The 19,907-nt window shown below is 48.0% G+C and overlaps 1 protein-coding gene across 1 annotated transcript in view; it reads left to right on the top strand.

Annotated features, from left to right (window-relative positions):
- The first annotated feature begins 1,317 nt into the window (after window positions 1–1,317).
- The window catches only part of FAM131A (family with sequence similarity 131 member A), a 79,300-nt gene continuing 60,710 nt past the window's right edge, over window positions 1,318–19,907 (top strand). The window contains exon 1 of the mRNA XM_084842086.1: window positions 1,318–1,363. Coding sequence (XP_084698212.1) covers window positions 1,333–1,363 — 31 coding nt within the window. The 5' untranslated portion in view covers window positions 1,318–1,332. The remainder of the gene's footprint in view (window positions 1,364–19,907) is intronic.

Genomic DNA, 19,907 nt, shown 5'->3' with positions numbered 1-19,907 from the left:
AATGGGGTGTGGTCTCCAGGCCCCTCACTTTGTCACCCTCTTTTGGACACCGTCAAGTTCAACTGGCTTTCTGTAGGTGTGAAAGAAGTGATGTATCTTTGTCTTTAGATCAGAGGCTTTTGACTGGTTTCATTGAGCAAAGCCTTGGGGGGAAATAGAAAGCTGATGTAAATAGATACAGCAGAGGCTGGTGGCTCTGATGTCAGTGGGGCAGTGAATCTGCTTCAGGTTTCAGTCAGAACCAGTCAGAACTGTAGAGGAGATATCCAACGTGCTTTACAGTTCTGACTGAAACCTGGAGCAGATTTACTGCCCCACTGACATCGGAGCCACCAGCCTCCACTGAATAGGTAAACAGTCTGCTTGAAAAGAATGCATGGACCATTCCACACAATTTTTGGCTGAAAAGGAAGCACATCACATATTATTTGGAATCAAGATTATAAATTAGTCTTCAATTCATATGGAAAAGTAGTTTCCAGCAGAAGAGGATTCTAACCATTGCCTTTGGAGTAAGGGGGCTTTCTGGGTGGCTGGTGGGAGAAACGGGTTGCCCACGCCTGTTGCTTACTAATAACATTCTCTTGGGGACTAGCACCTTCTCTTGCAGGCACCAGGAACCCCTACTGCTTATGCAGAGCAAGGAATCTGGGAGAGGCAGGGCTGGGGCTGGGTGTCTTGGGAGAGGTGAGTCAAGCCTCCCCAGTCCGCGCATAGGAGCCAGGGGTGTTAGTGGCCACACGTCAGGCTCAGCAGACCTGACACAGCAGGCGATGGATCGGGCACCTACACAAAATCCCACGGCCCCGGGGTGCAGCTCCCGGAGCGCTGTCCGACGTGCTGAAACCACCCATCGCCCCCTGAAGTCAATTTGCTGCTGTCCACGGTGCTGAAGCCATAGCGTCTTGCTGCTGAAGCCAGCTGCCGCTCTCCCTCTCGCCCTCTCTCTCCCTCTCTCTCAATTCTCCGCCAGCAGCAGTGACGTAGTCGAACGTGCAAGTGGTTCAGCCCCAGTGTCCCTGAGACGCCAGCTTCTCGAGGGGGCAGAAACCGAGGAGGAGGAGGAGGAGGAGACAGAGAGAGAGAGAGCCAGAGCGGTTCCTGGAGACTGTGTGTGCGTGTGTCTGTGTGTTTCCTAATCCCCCCTTCTCTCTGTGTCACCAGTCCAGCCCCGGGAAAAGACATCACTTCTCCGGTTGGTTTCACCGCCTGCCTGCCTGCCTGCCGCCTTCCTGCCTGCCTTCCTGCCAGATCCCAGCCCATGAGGTACTGTGGCAATGTGTGCGGTCTGGAGCAAAGGTTTACTGCCATCCTAAATTGTCCCCGTCGATTATGGGCTGTATTGGCTCCAAAACCACCATCGGTAAGATTGCCTTCCTTGCGGTGGCAGCAGGGAGGGAGGAGGCGGCGGGAGGGGGGAGCGTGGCTGCACCTCCCAGGTGCCAAGTCCAGCTGGAGGAGGGGTAGATGCAGGTGCTTGGAGGCTCCCTAGAGAAGGAGACGGGAGGTGGGCAGGTTACTTGTCCCTTGTAGCGTGTGTTTGGGGGAAGTGCGTTCCAGTCGAGGGGTGTGTGTATATGTGTGGGGTGGGATGCATCTAGCCAAGCCAAGCAGAAGACGGTGGGCTTGGTGCCTTGGCTTGCTTGGCGTGGAAATCACGGCCGAGGTGTTGTTCGCTCGCTCCGCTGGCTTCGTAGGGGTTGCTTGGCGCCGCAGCCCTCCAGCAGTTCGAGGGTTGTTTTTCCTCCAGAGCCTGGAAACCTCCTCCCCCTTCCTTTGCTCTCCCTTCCGCCTCTCCCTCCCGCCTCTCCCCGCACCCCGCGCCGCCAGCCACGGCCGGAGCCCGGCGCAATTAGCATGCGAGGGCAGACTTGCTGTTGCCAAGGAACCACTCTCCTTAGCAGACCTTCAGCCTTACCCCACACCCCACCCGCCGCTGCCTTCTCGTCCCAATCCCAGTTGCCATCCCAGGAGGAGGAAGGAGCGGGGAGAAACGCCCAGGCTCGGCCTCCTGCCTTGCAAGGCAGGCAGCGGTGCCTTCTCTGGGCACAGGAAGGACAGGGGAAGACAAGAGGCTTTTGGACCGATGCTCATGAGCCGAGTCTCGGGTCAGCGTCTGAATTCTCAGCCGCTGGCTTGGCAAAGACTTGGCGCAAGTTGGATGGAGGCGGCGGCGGCAGCAGGTCAGTTTCCCAAGCGGACAGCCGAAGCCAATGCAGTTGGCTGCTTGGAGCGGCGCGGGGGGCTGGGGACGGTATTTTTTAAGGTCACCCTTTGGGAGGCGTGTGGAACAGGACCCCTGGGACGGGGCGACAGATGGGGGGTCCCCTGACGCTCACGCTGCGGTGAGACGCTGTCTCCCCCATGCCGGGTGGGGTTATTTTATGTGTGGCTTCCGCTTGGAATCTACCCGGTCTCCAGCGGCATGCCAGCCATCCCTCTGGGCTGCTCGCCGCTCATGGACAGCAGCAGCGCTTTTCAACCCAGAGCTCGAGTCCATCGCTGGGAACGAAGTTCTGGAAAGCCAGGCCTGATTAGGGTGTCTAGGATTAGGACGCTCTTGCGTCCAAGAAGCAGCTGGCAGAAAGTTCTCTGGAAGAGGGGAGGAAGCCCTGTAACCTACCAAATGGCATGTACCGATGGATGCTCTGAACACTCCACGTCGTGTTGTTTCAATCCAGTGAGGATTCTAAGAGCAGCTTCTAACAGGAAATCAAAACCCGTCAATAAAAACGGATTAAAAAGGGTAACAATGCAGTATTATAACACAGCAGAAAAAAATGCTAATGTAAGGAAGACTTAAAGCTGGTGGACCTAAAAGGCCAAGGAAAAAAAAGGTCTTCACCTGGCACTGAAAAGAGACCATGCCCATGCCAGGCGAGCCTCTTGGGGACAAAGTTCCAAAGCTGGGGTATGCCCTCCCCCTTTAGCAGAGTAATCATTGACTCCAATGTCCACATACCCACCTCTCCAGTATGCTCTGAAGCACTTTCTTCTCTAAATATCATGTTCTGGGCACAGGCAACAGGAGGGAAGGGTTGTTGCATTCATGCCACGTTTATTGGGCATCTGATGGACTGCTGCTGGGAGCAGAATGCTTTGCCCTGCTTCGGTGGAGGCTGGTGGCTCTGATGTCAGTGGGACAGTGAATCCACTCCGAGTTTCAGTCAGAACCAGTCAGAACTCTAGGTACTTCGCACCTTGGACAGCTCCTTTAGAATTCTGACTGGTTCAGACTGAAACCCAGAATGGATTCACCTCTGACATCGGAGCTACCAGCCTTCACTGCCCTGGTCCATCAGCGCTTATGTTCTCGTGTTTCCTTGTACTGGCTAGTCCTCAGCCCATGTGGGCTAGCATCATGCCAGTGGGGTGTTTTGTTTTGTTTTTTGCTCAAGTGTTGGGTCCTCCTGCAGTGTGTGTTTGTGTGTCTGTCTATCTGTAGCCTCTCCTTGCATTTCTGGGCTGAAGGCTCCAGAAACACCCTCTGTTTGGCAGCACCATGCTCTATTGTAATGTCCCCACCCCACCCTGACCCCCTACCCCTACCCCAACCACACCACTTCTTCAGAATATCACAGGTCATGGCACCTTTCCTAGATGTGTGTGTTCCCAGCCAACACGCATGCTGAATCTCACATTACTAGAACCAGTGCCATCCCATGAAGCCAAAAGCTAGGAGATTCAGGGCAGACAAAAGGAAGTCCTTCACACAGCGCATAGTTAAACAATGGAATTCACTTCCAGAATGTGCAGTGATGGCCGTCAACTTGAACAGCTTCAAAAGGGGATTAGACAAATTTATGGGAGATAAGGCTATTGATAACTACTAGTGCTGATAGCTATATATTACCTCCAGTATCAGGGGCAGGATGCCTCTGTATGCCAGTTGTGGGGAACCGGAACGGGAGGGTGCTGTTGTGCTAATTATTTATTATTTATTTATTAAATTTATTAATCGCCCACTCTGGGCAATGCCGGCCACTCATGTCCTGCTTTTGAGTTTCCCACAGGCAGCCAGTTGGACACTGTGGGAATAGAATGCTGGATGAGATGGACCATTGGTCTAATCCAATATTTTATGTCCTTATGCCCTTAGGAAAGAGGATTCCTAACTTTCTCCACTCCTGCTTCTATCACTTCCCAGCCTTCATCACTAAGGCCACTCTTTGTAAAGAAAGAGATGTCAGGGCAATGGAAACAGCATCATCTGGCCTGGAAGTCTCTCCCCCAATTTGTTAAATGACACTTGCATCTCACCCATCCTGCTATGGAGCTCAGCACTATGAATATGGCATTTTTAATCCACCCAATAGGTTGAGAGTGACTGGCCCAAAGGCATCTCTTTGGTGAGGCACCATGCTTTGCACCTGCTCAGGGATGCTTTCATCCACTCTCAATTCACCTGTTCCAGGGCTGAGCCCTGCCACTGAAAACAGTTGTTAGGACCAAGCCTTGGAAGGCACCACGCCATAACTGGAGTCCTTCTTTTTGTAAATATTACTCAAGCAAGAGTACTGCAGCTCAGTGGTCGAGCACTTGCTTCACCTGCAGAAGGTCCCAGGTTCGATCCCTGGCATCTCCAGGTAGGGCTAGGAAAGCATCCTGCCTGAAACCCTGGAGCACTGCTGCTGCCAGTCAGTGTTGACAATACTGGGCTAGATGGACCCATGATCTGACTCAGCATAAGGCAGCTTCCTATGTCTCAGTCCCCTTAACCCAGCTGCCTGCATCTGGGGACAATCCCATAGGACAGAGGGGTGGCTGGGCTCATGTGGGCAGTAAGTTAGCCCATAGCCAGTTTCAGCACCTAGGGCCAGAAGGGAAGCAGTGAGGGCTTCTAGTGGAACCCCTGCCTTAAGCGGTAGTGTCTTATGCCCAGAATTAGTCCTAGAAGATACTTGTTCAATCCTTTCTTGAAAGCTAGGGCCTTGTTGGGGCCTGGATACAGCCCATACAAATACAGTGCCACCTCACTCAGAAGTAAGTCCTACTGGTTTCAGTGGGATTTACTCCCTAGTAAATATGCATAAGATTGTAGCCCTGGTTTAGTAGTCATTCCCATGGCTTGTGCAGGGGCCAGGCTCTCTAACAGGGAATTCACAATACCTCAGAACCAACTATAGATCCCAGTATTTTGTAAGCCATGGGGGGCCGGTGGGTGGGTGGAAGCAGTCAGCCATTCCAACTGAAGCAGTATAAAACTGATGTAAGGTTGCAGAGTAGAGATGTACCCTTGACAAAACTCCTTACCTACTTGCTTTGGAGGCAAAGGGGTGGTTTTGTATGGCTGAGGGAAAAGCACCAGCATTTCGTTTTTGGTCTGTTTGGTTCTGCCTTTATGCCAGGGGCTGGACTTTTGGCATCTCCCCATTCAAAGGTCCTCAGGGTGGTTAGCAACGCTATGAGCCTTCACAGATGTATTGTCATATGTTCGAGCTGTCACAACACCTGAGACTGAACCCCAAACGTGATACTTTTAAGCGGAGGCAGGTGACACAATCAGCAGTGCATGGCACATGCTGAGTGGTCAAGTGAGGGAGCGATCAAGTCATCATGGCCATGCACAGGTGAACCAGCTCTATGATTTCTGTAATTCTCAGGGCCACAGGTGAGTTCAGACTCAGTTTCCAAATGTATGAGATGGGGCTCCCTATGGACTCCCCAGCCCAGTCTCTGATTTTGTGTATCATCTTGAGGCAGTGAAGGGCACCAACCATCCTTTTCAATCACACAGGCACTACAGACAGTTGTTTAGTTCTCTCCCACTAGATCAAGGGAGCAATTTCCTACTTTTTATAGAGATTTTGGATTCCCTAAAGTCTCCCTTATGGCACCTTGAAAGCATGCTATAGGGTATAGCTTCCTCCTTTCCATGCTGGCTTGCTAGCACCATGTCTAGGACAAGAGTGAGCTTTGCCTGCCTGATATTGCCCAGCCCTAATAATGCTCACTTGGGAGTAAATACTATGGGTTCCAATGGGGCATACGCATATGTCCAAGTGAGATGATGTAGGGTTGGACCCTTACACTCTAGCCCTATTCATGTTCAGTCATAATGCTTCAGATTTAAACAGTGGTGTAGTGGACCCAGGACTCATAGAGATGTAGTACCAGCACTTTTTTATTAGCAGGGATGCTGACATCATCTGCCACCCTGCTCAGAATTCCCTGTTCCCTCTGAACTTAGCTGCAGTCCTCACAGCAGCTAGGGGAAAAGGAATTTCGCAAGCAGCAACATATTGTTCCTCCTTATAAAGTATTTTGGGGTGGTTTGATCTTGAATGGGCAATCAAGACCCATTCACTTTACAAAAGACCGTCTCCTGGTGGAGATGAAAACTGCTAGAACTGGTGTGTTGATGTGGATCAACACAGCTGTCTTCATTTTTGGAATCTCCATGGGGCTGCAGCTATGAGGAGTGTCATGATGAGTGCCTGCACTTCAAAATTTACCATTACACCACTAAATTTAAATCACACCATAGAGAAGCCTTCCCCAACCTTGTGTCCTCCAGATGTTTTGGACTACAATACCCAGCATTCCTGGCCATTGCCTATGCTGGCTGGGGATGATGGGAGTTGAAGTCCAAAATATCTGGAGTTTGGGATCAGCCTGCTTTGGAGTGTTCAAAGCACTTTGCATGCATCAGTCATGTAATCTGTACAGCAGCCCTGTAAGGTGGACCAGTATTATTAGTCCCATATTGCAGATCAGGCAGTGTGGTGGTGGTGACAGTGACTGAAGCAGAAGGATCATGGCTTGATGAAGGCCACTTGTTGAATGGATGACAAAAGCAATATCTGAAACCTGGACTTTCTGATTTCTCAGCTTACTGCACAACACTATGCAAATACTTCGATGTAAGTGACACTGAGTTCAATGGGGCTTTCTTCCCAGTAAATGTGTTTAAGATTGCAGCCTAAACTATGCATCCTTAATTGGAATAGGCATCATTGAACTTAGTGGGATGTACTTTGTAGTATACATAGGATTGTGCAACGTCTCTTAGCCCCTATACTGCAATAAATGAGAAGCACGTTTATTAGGATTTGCTCCATAGTACTGCAAACGAAGATGCACTTTGGGCATCCCAAACCCATTTGTTTCCTCGTGGCAGACTTCTTGGAATCCTTGGTTTACACTTGCCTGGAAAGTGGGTTCCCAGCTGTGAGAAATTAAAGAGACACCATTAGCACCTCCAATTGTAATAAAGATTTTCAATATTTTAAAAGTAAGAATTCAGGCATTTTGTCTTGCTTCTTTTCCAAATAAGAAATAGGTGACAAGGGAAAATGTCAGTTCACAGTGAATCTGTGCCAAGAGGTTGATGTGTTCTGTACATAAGACAAGTAAAAGTAAGAATTCTGTACATAAGACAAGTAAAAGTAAGAATTCAGGCATTTTGTCTTGCTTCTTTTCCAAATAAGAAATAGGTGACAAGGGAAAATGTCAGTTCACAGTGAATCTGTGCCAAGAGGTTGATGTGTTCTGTACATAAGACAAGTAAAAGTAAGAATTCTGTACATAAGACAAGTAAAAGTAAGAATTCAGGCATTTTGTCTTGCTTCTTTTCCAAATAAGAAATAGGTGACAAGGGAAAATGTCAGTTCACAGTGAATCTGTGCCAAGAGGTTGATGTGTTCTGTACATAAGACAACACTGGTAATACTGCCAATCACATATTTGGATTTATGTCTGCCACCATGAGAGTGAGAAACCTGCTAAAATATCCTAGAAAAGCCAGCAGCTCCTTCATAGTTTTTACAAAGACCCTGGTCAGCAAAAAGAGGGGTAGGAGGAGGCTGCATGTCTGTAGTCTCTGGGTCAATCTGCTCACCTCAGCTATAACGCCAGTATTTTAGCGTAGGAGTCTTGAGGCAGATGGACAGGATGTGGAAACCATGCTAAGCTCACCAGAAAAGTGGGCGGACTTCGGAGAGAACCTGCTGCATTTCACAGCTCAGATGCTATTGGCATTGCACGGTGTGTGGAATTATTTGTTTCTAAGGAGCATTGTTTTTTTCTTGGATTTTATTAGGGAGAAAATAAATTTTAAAAAACATTTCCAGTTTTCCTTTGATTAAGCCCAGACTATGTGTTCCCCCTGACTGATGGGGTTCCTACAACAAGACGATCCCTTGCAGCATGGGGGTGTGACAGTCAGTTATTTGCTTCCTAGGGTAACATATGCGTAATTTCGTCCTGGGTTGGCTATTTCCTTGGTCAGCATCTAGTTTACGGAGTAGCTCCTTTGCTTGGTGATCGGGGGTCAGTGACAAATGAAGTGAATGCCTCACCCTGCGTCTGACCACTGATTCAGCCAGCCAGGCACTGATTCAGCCAGCCAGGCACTGATTCAGCCAGCCAGGCACTGTGTCTGACCACTGATTCAGCCAGCCGGGCACTGATTCAGCCAGCCAGGCACTGATTCAGCCAGCCAGGCACTGATTCAGCCAGCCAGGCACTGATTCAGCCAGCCAAGCACTGCGTCTGACCACTGATTCAGCCAGCCAGGCACTGATTCAGCCAGCCAGGCACTGATTCAGCCAGCCAGGCACTGATTCAGCCAGCCAGGCACTGATTCAGCCAGCCAGGCACTGCGTCTGACCACTGATTCAGCCAGCCAGGCACTGATTCAGCCAGCCAGGCACTGATTCAGCCAGCCAGGCACTGATTCAGCCAGCCAGGCACTCTCTGATCTGGCTGGAAGTAGCTCTTCACAGTCTTAGCCAAATGTCTTTCTTGGGTCTACTACCAGAGATCTCTGTGGGTGGAGATACCAGGCATTGAACATGGAACTTTCCGTATGCAAAGCATGTGTCCTGCTGCCAAGCTGCGATGGGCCTTTATCCCAGCCTCCAAAATTTGGTAGGGGGGTTTTGCTCCTTGAGATAGACCAGCCCACCAGAGGTTTTAGGCTTCAGTTGGACTGAGGTCACATCAGTCCTAGCTAGCATGGCCAATGGTCAGGAAGGCTGAGCATGGTAGTCTAGAACATCTGAAGGGCACCAGATCGGGGAAAGCTCAGATACTGTAGGCTTTCTGCGTGGCCCAAGCTCATAAGAACAGCCTTGCCTGTTAGATCAATTGTCCATCTAACCCAGTACACTGTTGGCTTCCTTGGGCATCAGGCTGGCTGCTGACAATCAAAGCATGATGGGAGGAGAGAGTGTACTAGAAATGTGTGTATGTTTTAGTATTATCTGTTATAATTTCCTACATCCCTGCAACTCTGAAGTTGCTTCCATACTAGTCCTTTCCTTCTGGAGTTGCCACCCTTTGTTCATTTACTTGTTACTGGGAATTCAGGTGATTTTATTATCAAAGAATAGCAATCCAGTGTTTCCTGTGTCATTCTTCTGTGCCTCCCCCCCACCCCTGACCTGCTGTGCACAATAAAATGCAGTTATACTGCCAACCTGTCCAGTGTAACTGTTGAGCCTTTTTAGGTCTCCTGTGCCTTTAATAAAATGTTTCCTCCTTGCAGGTCTTGCCCATTTTGTTGTTTCCCTGTTGACTACAACTAGGGGATTAGTGATGTATTGACTCTTATTTGCCCATCAAATAGTTTCTCATCATTGCTTCAATATCCCTTTCTCTTCCAATTAGTGGGTGTGGGTGTCACATTCTATGATACTTTGAAGCTCACAGGGGATAGCATCCAATAGCAGTCAGAACAAAAGAAGGACCTTGGATAGCTCTAAGTGGGTCTGCTGGCTGGTACTCTCTCCTACCACAGCAATAGGAAGATGTTGTCTCAGCAGGGAGCTAAAGCCAACTGAAGATTTATGTAGGCTGACAAGACCTGTAGTGTGGTCAGCTCTGCCCCTCCTGGAGGATCCTATCAGACTGTTAAAGGGCCCTTGCCTGATTTTGTCGCTGGAGACTTTGCAGCCTGAGCAAGCCTGGGGCAATGGAGGTTCTACCAGGGACTCATCCTCTGACTCAGAGGACAATGGCAGGGCTGTGTCCTTTGGCTGGGAGGGCCCTAAATAAATCACTGACTGTCCCATCCTCAAGGAAGTAGCCTGTGCCTTGTCCTCATCAGAAGCCTCTGCTGCACATTGGAAGATCAGAGGGCTGTGGGTCATCACAGTGGGGGAGGAGATCTACTGTTTTCCTTGCATAGGAATTAAAAATGATAGGAAATCATAAATTAAGCCTTCCTTCTTCCCTGCAGGAACAGAAATAGATATTGGGGGCAATTAAGAGAGGCTATTTATCACTGATGGCCCAGTCATGATCAACTGGAAGCAATACAAACAGGAAACTTCTAATTAACAATTGAATGGCTCTTTGCTTAATAGAACTTACTTCTGAGTAAGCATCATAGCAGGATCTTGGCCATGGGGAGGGGACTGCTGGATAATATATTAAGTGCTCTGTGGAACTGTGTTTTAATTCCAACACTAAAAGTCTCAACTGTGGAAGGAATCTCACTCTCTGTCCACCTTTACCTCCAAAACATCTTTAGCCAGTACTTTTGGAAAACTGAGAGGGAGAGAAAGCTAACAGTGTCTGTTTGTGAAATCTGCAACCTTTCACCTGGTTGAAAGCACACACACACACCCCTTCACCTTTCCTCCTTAGGACTTGCATATGGGAATATGATTGCTTTTCTGGCTCTTTATGACATCAACAACCACTGCACCAATCCCCACTCAGATCTATTTGCATGCCTAGCAACTATTAACTATTAACTAAGACAGGGCTATAGGGCCACGGTGGCTTAGTGGTTAAGATGCTGAACTGCAGACTGGAAGGTCGGCAGGTCAGCAGTTCGAGACCCGAGTGCTGCGTGACGGAGTGAGCTCCCGTCTTCAGTCCCAGCTTCTGCCAACCTAGCAGTTCGAAAGCAAGAAATTGCAAGTAGATAAATAGGTACCGCCTCGGCGGGAAAGGTAACAGCGTTCCGTGCACCTCGGTGTTCAGTCATGCTGGCCACATGACCACGGAAGCGTCTTTGGACAGCGCTGGCTCTTCGGCTTAGAAACGGGGATGAGCACCGCACCCTAGAGTCGGACACGACTGGTTGGGGACACCTTTTTTAAGACAGGGCTGGGGAACCTTTTTTAGCCTGAGTATTCATTTGTTTTTAATTTTCTGGGTCTCGTATGTAGCAGTGGATGGAGCCAAAGCAAAAAGTAGGGGGTCACCTCTCTTTTTCTCCCCCCCCCTCTCACACACCCACACCCACATACACATGCACACAAACACCCACCCACACACCACTGCCCGGCAGGTAGGCTTAAAAAAAGCCTCCCATTGTGGGGGTCATAAGGTATGGGGCAAAGATTGCTTCCTCAGACCTTTTAAGCCTGGCAAAGTGTCAACAGAAAATTTAGGCATGCAGAGGTGAGCAACAACCAACACAGTGACACCATACATATCTCACACTCCCCGGTTTGCAGAGCATTTTGCTAGTTTGTACAGACTGAGCAGGTGGGAAGCAAGCAGCACAGATGGACACACAGTGCTAGTCCTAACACAGCACCGGTACCCAAAAGCAACAGCATGCTGTGGCAGCTCCCATAAGGCTGGTTCCTGCCACCTGGCTTAAAGCAAATACAGAGATACTGTTTGCCTTCCTTCCCTCACATCCAAACCAGGGATGGGTGGAACCCAAATAGTTTATTTCAGCCCTAACCCAGGTAGGTGGGATGTGACACCAAATTCCAGTGGTGTTGGAGTAGTCATTGGCCGTTGTACAGGTGGGCCTCTCTTCTCCAGCATCCAGTGCCAGGTAGTACAAAGACCTGGGTGGGTAGGTGGGGGAGAGATATTTTGCCCCCTGTTGACAACACAGTCATAGGGAGCAGCATGACAAGAAAACAGGGAGGCGAGTTGGAGAAGGACAAAAGAGGTGATCAGAGCTTGCGGGGAGGTGAGAGATCAAAAGATAAGCAGGGAGGGAAGGAGGTGGCATAGGCAGGGATAGAGTCATAGAATCATAGAATCATAAAATAGTAGGGTTGGAAGGGGCCTATAAGACCATCAAGTCCAACCCCCTGCTCAGTGCAAGAATCCGAGTCAAAGCATCCCTGACAGATGGCTGTCCAGCCCCATCTTGAACGCCTCCAGTGTGGGACAGCCCACCACCTCCCTAGGGAATTGGTTCCATTGCTGTATTGCTCTAACAGTCAGGAAGTTTTTCCTGATGTTCAGCCGGAATCTGGCTTCCTGTAACTTGAGCCCATGATTCCATGTCCTGCACTCTGGGATGATCGAGAAGAGATCCTGGCCTTCCTCACTGTGACCTGCCTGGTGGCTCTGAGGTCAGTGGGGCAGTGAATCCACTCTGGGCTTCCATCAGAAAAAGTCAGAACTCTAAAGGAGCTCTCCAATGTGCGAAATTCACCGCCCCACTGACCTTGGAGCCACCAGCCTCCACTGGGCAGAGTTATAACATGTACAGCAGAGCACATATCCCTCTTATGCCCAGTGGAGCTTTTCCGTTCTTTGTGTGACCTTTGGATCCTGCTGCTTCTGAAGACCAGCAAAACCCTCACCTCTGTGGTGCTGCACCGAACGCTGCTCTGAAAAGGCCTTGTTGGCCCCTGCCCTATCATTTCTCCACACGTGCCACTCAACCTCTTAATCATGGGGGAGTCAAAACAACCCGTTCTGCCGCTTCAGCGTCCTTTGGCTTCTGCTTGCATCCACGCATCCCTGCAGCAGTGTTGGCGGGGATGGGAACGCTGTTCCCCTAGCAATCAGCAGCACAACCTCTCTTGTGCTTTTGCGGGGACTGCACACACTGCGATGCACCCCTCCTTTTTTGGCTTCACTCCTTGCCTGTTGCAGGAAATCATTGGCTTCTTTGGCATGTGGGAAATCATTAGCTTCTTTGGGTGAAGGAGGGGTGTCTTTCTCCCCCCTAGTAGGAGCGGTGCCTGGTGTGATGGTGCCCTGAGAATTAAAACTATGAAAGAAAACCTCTACAGGCATGCAACACCCCCCCCCCCCGCCACTGAAATTATTGATGGTCTCCCCTTGGCAGCCAGAGTGCAAGCTTTCTCCAGCCTCCCGTGTAACCTTCCAATCCCACAGAGGGTATAGAAAAACACACATTCCTGCTTCTCATTGATTTTTTTTACGCATCCCCTATGGAACAGAGGAACCAGTTCTGCTGACTTCCTCTCACTTTTGCCAAAGCTTTCTGCTAGGTCTGTCCTTTTCCTAGTCCTCCAGAACATTGACATTAAGGTGTTCAGTTCAGATGCTGGTTCCATGAAGGATGTGGCTTTCTACTCCTGGCTCTGTATAGCAGACCAGAGTGGAGCCTGTACCTTCCTTCCCATAGCTTTGTGCTGGCAGAAAGCTACTCAGCAGTGTGGTTGCAGCTTAGCAGCCTCTTCAGATGTTAGCCTCTTCAGCCTCTTCAGATGTTACTCTCAGTAGTGTGGTTGAGGCTTAGCAGCCTCTTCAGATGTTAGCTTTGTGGTGTGGGACGCACTATGTCTCAGTTCCTTCCCCTGCCATAAAGTAGCCTTCCCCAACTTGGGACCCTCCAGATGTTTTGGAGTACAACTCCCATTTGTCCTTGCCAGCATGCTGATGATGGGAGTTGTACTCCAAAACGTCTTGAAGGTCCCAGGTTGGGCTTCAACTCCCAGCTGCCCCAGCCAGCATGGCCAATAGTTGGGAATGCTGGGAGTTGTAGTCCAAAAGATCTGGAGGGCAACAGGTTAGGTATCAAGAGTCTCGAGGCCATGTGGATGGAGTCCATGCTATGGATCCTTCTTATGTTGTTTCCCTGGATTCTGGAAGGGATGAAGCTGGTACTGGAAGAAGGGATCATGCGGACTTCCCCCACATGACCCAGTACTACACATTCCTCTCTGGTGCTGGAAAGAGACACTGAAAAAGGGGCCCACATAAGTAGGATGTCCCTGGTTCAAATGCTGCTTCCACCATTAAATCACCGGCGGTCTTAAGGAAGCCTCTTTCTCTCCAATTCAACCTTCCTCTCCATCTCCAATATCGGGATAGTAGCACTCGCTACCTTAAAGGGTTGTTGTGAAATAGTGTACATATAATTGTGCTTTGAGCATTTGGACATTTTCTAAAGCACTACATCAGAGTTAAGTGTTATGAAGTGTTTAAAGCTCTACTTTCTAACAGGAACTGTTGTCCTGGATAGGGAAGACTTTTTAGGGGAAGGAAGGAAGGAAGGAAGGAAGGAAGGAAGGAAGGGAGGAAGGAAGTGTAAATCCAGCCAGCCATTTCAATGGAGTTCTTTCAGGCTGATCAAGAGGCAAGACTTCCCTTACTGCCAAAAGCCACATTCAGACAGTGAGTTCTGTTCATTTCAGTGTTACTGGTTTAGCTGTTTTAGCCGTAACAACCTAATGAACTGTTACTTCAGTGTAAGAAAGCTTTTAAGGCTGTTCCACAGAGATGTGAAAGCCTGGAAAAAAACTGAAAAAATTCAGAAGCCCTCCCTGCCATCCAGTTCTTTTTCCATTTTTTTCCAAGGACTTTTTTTTTGGGGGGGGTCCAGAAACACTGAACAATTCTGGATTAGGAAATATTGATGAATAAAATGTTTAAGACGAGGGAATTTTGAAGCCATGGGGGGAATTGTTTTAAAATCTCCTCTGTAAGATTTCCAGCATAGTTATTTCTTCCTTTTCTTATTACCATTATTGATTTAATGAATCTTTTACTGAAAGACATTTATGGATGCTCAGTTTCCCAACATGTGACTAGAGTCACCATAACATAATATGTGAAGAAAATGTGCATTCTTGATAGTTTGGGTTTTGTTCTATAGCAGGGGTGTCTTTCAGCCCTAGGGCCAAATCCAGTTTCGGAAAAGCTTTCAGGGGCTGCATTCCAGTGAAGGCAAAAGGCAGTGAAGGAAAAAACATTATTGATACAAAAAAGTATCATTCTTACCGCCAGTAACTAACCCTTAGGAGAGGTATTTCAACCTTTTAGAATGGGCAAAAACTGTGCAAAAGCCAGGAAACCACAAAATCATTGGTGATGGGATGAAAGGAAGTGGGACCAGGGGAAGGGGGCATGGCCATCTGGAGACCCCTAGATTTGGTCTGCAGGTCTGAGGTGCACCACCTGTTCTACAGAGTCCCATGTTTCTGGGTTTGTTCTAGTTAGATGCAGTAGCAGTCAATGAATGTAGTTCTTAAAACCCATATGTGAGACTATATGTCATCCCACCATATGTAACAGACCATATGGGTTTCCCCACCTACATTTCTTTGAAAAACAAAAAACAAAAAGCACAACTTTGGGGCCACAGTTTTTAATAAAGTTCCCAATTAGACCTCGCTGTTAAGGAATGCTGCCTCAGCTATAAAATCTTCCATTTCTGTCACCAGAATTAACTCTCTATACCGAAAAGAAACCCAGTAGCCTGGTCCCTATGGAATAGGCGTTGGACTGATGCTACAACTAGAGACAACCTTTCGAAAGGAACAAACATTAAGATGTTTAAGAAGGGGAATTATTTACAAAAGTGAATAAAATGTCACTCTTCAAATAATAGGTTAAGATTGTTTAAAGGTTCTTAAATTAAATCTATTTATTTATTTATTTATTTATTTCTATATCGCCCAATAGCTGAAGCTTTCTGGGCCGTTCACAAAAGTTAAAACCAAAAAGCACACTGTAAAACAATATGAAATATTAAAGCATTAAAACCACAATATAACAATACAACCAGAATAAAACCTAGCAGCAATGCAAAGATTTAAAATACAGATTTAAAACCCCAGAGCTAAAAGACTTGGAAGCTAAAATGCCTGGGAAAATAAAAAGGTCTTCACCTGGCGCCGGAAGGAATACAATGTAGGTGCCAGGTGAACCTCACTAGGGAGCTCATTCCACAGCCAGGGTGCCACAGCAGAAAAAGCCCTCCTCCTAGTAGCCACCCGCCTCACTTCCTTTGGCAGGGGCTCATGGAGAAGGGCCGCTGACGATGATCTTAAGGTCCGGGCAGGCACATACGGGAGGAGGCGATCCTTCAGATAACCTGACCTCAAGCCATTAAGGGCTTTGAATGTTAATACCAGCACTTTGAATCAGGCCCAGAAATGGACTGGCAGCCAGTGCAGCTGGAAAAGTACTGGCGTAATATGAGCTCGTTGGCCAGTCCCTGTTAACAATCTTGCTGCCCTATTTTGGACTAGCTGAAGTTTCTGGACCATTTTCAAAGGCAGCCCCACGTATAATGCATTGCAGTAATCCAGGCGAGAGGTGATCAGAGCATGGATAACTGTAGCTAGACTATCTCTGTCCAGATAAGGGCGTAGTTGGTATACCAGCCTAAGCTGATAAAAAGTGCTCCGTGCCACTAAGTTCACCTGTGCCTCAAGTCAGTGACAGTTCTGGATCCAAGAGCACCCCCAAACTATGAACCTGATCCTTTAGTGGGAGTGCAACCCCCTCCAGAACAGAATGGATATCTCCTAGCCACGCAGACAAACCACCGACTAACAGTATCTCCATCTTGTCTGGGATGAGTTCAGTTTATTGGCCCTCATCCAGTCCATTACTGTGCCCAGGCACTGATTCAGAACAGCCACTGCCTCACCTGAGTTTGACAAGAAAGAGAGGTAGAGCTGGGTGTCATCCACATATTGATGGCACCTCAGCCCACACTTCCGGATAACCTCCCCCAGCGGTTTCATGTAGATGTTAAACAGCATGGGAGATAAAATAGAGCCCTGTGGGACCCCATGGCACAATTGCCATGGCGCAGAGCAATAATCCCCCAGCACCACCTTCTGGAGTCGGCCCTCCAAGTAGGAGCAGAACCACTGCAGTGCAGTGCCTCCAACTCCCAGCCCAGACAACCTATCCGGAAGGATACCATGGTCGATGGTATCGAAAGCTGCTGAGAGGTCCAGGAGAATCAACAGGGTCGCACTCCCCCTGTCCCTCTCCCAGCAGAGGTCATCCCACAGGGTGAGCAAGGCAGTTTCCATTCCAAAACCAGGCCTGAAGCCCGATTGAAATAGATCTAGATAATCCGTTTCATTCAAGAGTGCCTGGAGTTGTTCTGAAACCACCCGCTCAAGCACCTTGCCCAGGAAGGGGATGTTGGCCACTGGCCTATAATTGTTAATGTCCTCCGGGTCTAGGTTAGATTTTCTCAGGCGTGGTCTGATTACTGCCTCTTTTAAAGAGGCTGGCACCACTCCCTCTCTCAAGGAGGAATTTACAACCTCCTAGACCCAGCCAGGCATCCCCTCCTTATTTGATGTGATAAGCCATGAAGGGCAAGAGTCAAGCACACACATGGTCAATCAGGCCAAGCACCTTGTCTGCATCCTCAGGCCTCAATAACTGAAACTCATCCAATAAAACTGGACCAAACAGTGCTCTGAATGCCTCTACCAATGGAACGGCATTAATTGTGGTGTCCAATTCATGAAAAATCTGAGAGACCTTATCTTCAAAATTCCATGCAGACTTGTCACAGCATTCAACCAAGGGTTCCAAAGTCTCTCTCCCTGGGCCAGAATGTAACAGGCCATGAACCACTCAGAAAAGCTCCTCTGGCCAACACTGAGAAGATGCAATGCTGGTGGAAAAGGACTGTCTCTTTGCCACCCTCACTGCCACAGAGTACACTCAATAATGAGCTCTAACCTGTGTTCGGTCAGATTCAGCACGGGTTTTCCTCCACCTGCGTTCTAGCTGTCTCCCCTCTTGCTTCATTGCCCTCAGCTCAGGTGTATACCAAGGAGCTGGCCAGGCTCTGCTCAGAGGGAGAGGGCGCTTGGGCGTGATCATATCAACCAAGTCAAATAGGCTTGGTTACAATTATTAATAGGTAAGAGAATCTTCTCCAGCTAAATAAGGTTTCGGTAGCTTTGTCTTCAGACCAGATTTTCCGAAACACCACCCCAACCAATTCCTCACAAACAGGACGAGATGCTGTATACAAGCCTTCCTCTGGGCTAAACCAGACAATTGGTTAAATGCATAGCATCAGGCAGAGTCTACCCTTTATTTTAACTTTTCTGTAAGCACACAGGAGCCCAATCCAGATGGGACCACAGAACACAGGTAGGGGGGTATTAAACCTTTCCACCCAGTCACTTCTCCCCCTAACTTGGCCTCCCTCCAGTGAAGGCTGGTTACTCCAATGTCAGTGGGGCAGTGAATCCTCTCCGGGTTTCAGTAAGAATTCTAAAGGAGCTATCCAAGGTGATTCACACCTGGGATAGCTCCTTTAGAGTTCTGACTGGTTCTGACTGAAACCTGGAGCAGATTCACTGGCCCACTGACATCAGAGCCACCAGCCTCCACTGCCTCCCTCTTCACGGGGGCTAAGAAAAGGGGCAAAACTCCATTGGTGTTGAAAGAAAGAAAGAAAGAAAGAAAGAAAGAAAGAAAGAAAGAAAGAAAGAAAAGGCTAGGTTCTGCTAGATACTATGCATGTAATGTATTGTCTAGTTTACCTTCTGCCCTGAGCTCCTCCTGTTTCTTCTAGCTTCTAGGATGATCCAGATGTTTTAGGGACTGCTTGCTGAAGTCCCTAAAATGCATTATGTATAACTTGATTTGCTCATAAAATTATCATGTTTGATATCTTAAATTTAAAAGTATAGTTCATTCAGACAATAATGACAAATTTACTGAGTTTACTTTTAAATGTTTTTTTAAAAAATTGTAATGATAATTTTATGAGCATACCAGGTTACACATAATGAACTTTAGGCTCCTAAAGTAACAATGTGACTTTAAATCTGTAAAGAGTGCTAAAAAGAGAGACATATTGGCTATTTTTCCATGTTCCCCCAAATTTCTGTTCCCCCCTCCCAAAAAAATCCAGAAAAGAACCTGGATTTTCTTCCCACAGCGTCTTCCCACAGCTTCAGAAATGTTACCTCTCTAGTCTTTCGCTCCTGTTCTGTCCTCTCTCAGGTCAGATGGCTGCATTATGGCTGGAGTGGTGTGGCAGCTAATTACCTGTGGACTGATCCATTGCAGCTCCCAGTGCTGTTCGTGCAGAGGAACAACCATCGAATCATAGAACAGTAGGGTTGGAAGGGGCCTACAAGACCATCGAGTCCAACAACATGGATCAGCCAAATGACTTGGTCCCTCCCCCCGCCCCCCATACACACAGGGTGTGGGAAGGAACCACATCGTTCACCCACCCACTTGGCAGGGGGGGGGGTGTCTTGCCAGCTCACTGGAGTGGCATGACTCAAGACCACAGCCAAGTGGCTCCCACGCTGCTCACTTAATTTATGAATTGGCTCTCGAGAGGACAGAACACAAGTGAAAGAGCATTCAAGATTTCTTCAGTTGAACTAGCTGTTCATAGGACTGTGTTTTGAGGTTGAAAGGTAAGTCTTTGGTGGGGTTTCCAAGGTTTCATGCAGTCAACGAAATCTTAGTTGATTAACTGTGTGGGTTTCAGTTGACTGATCTTATTTATTTATTTATTTCTATACTGCCTAATAGCAGAAGCTCTCTGGGCCATTCACAAAAATTAAATGTGCATAAGGTAAAAAAATAGACCTGAAAGTATTCTTCATTTTTTAAATGATGCATGCATATATGTTGTTTTGGCTGGAGTCGTTTTAAAAGTATACCCTCCTGGATATCAGAAAAAGGGGAAATACCTCTTTGAAGGTGCAGGGTTCCCATGTGCATTTAAAAATAAATAAATAGGCATATTAAACATAATGATGTTCCATTAAAAAAAACTGCATAGAATGGCACCCATAGTCAGTAACAAGTTTTTTTTTAATCATTTAATTGATTTAAAAATTGCAGCCCTGGATTTAACCCTTTTGATCAGCCCCTGTCCCTAGAAATGTACTGCTCCCTTTCTATCTGGGCCCAGGATGAGGAGGCAGGCCTGCTCTCCCCCTCCCCTCCCCTCCCCTCCCCTCCCTTCCCTTTCTCATCTCATCTCA

The sequence above is a fragment of the Heloderma suspectum genome, chromosome 3, assembly GCF_057233095.1.
Source record: "Heloderma suspectum isolate Gila_16-S chromosome 3, 16-S_ref, whole genome shotgun sequence".
NCBI classification, from domain to species: Eukaryota; Metazoa; Chordata; class Lepidosauria; order Squamata; family Helodermatidae; genus Heloderma; species Heloderma suspectum.
Note: the sequence above shows the minus strand (reverse complement) of the source record. Positions and strands in the feature narration are given on the sequence as shown.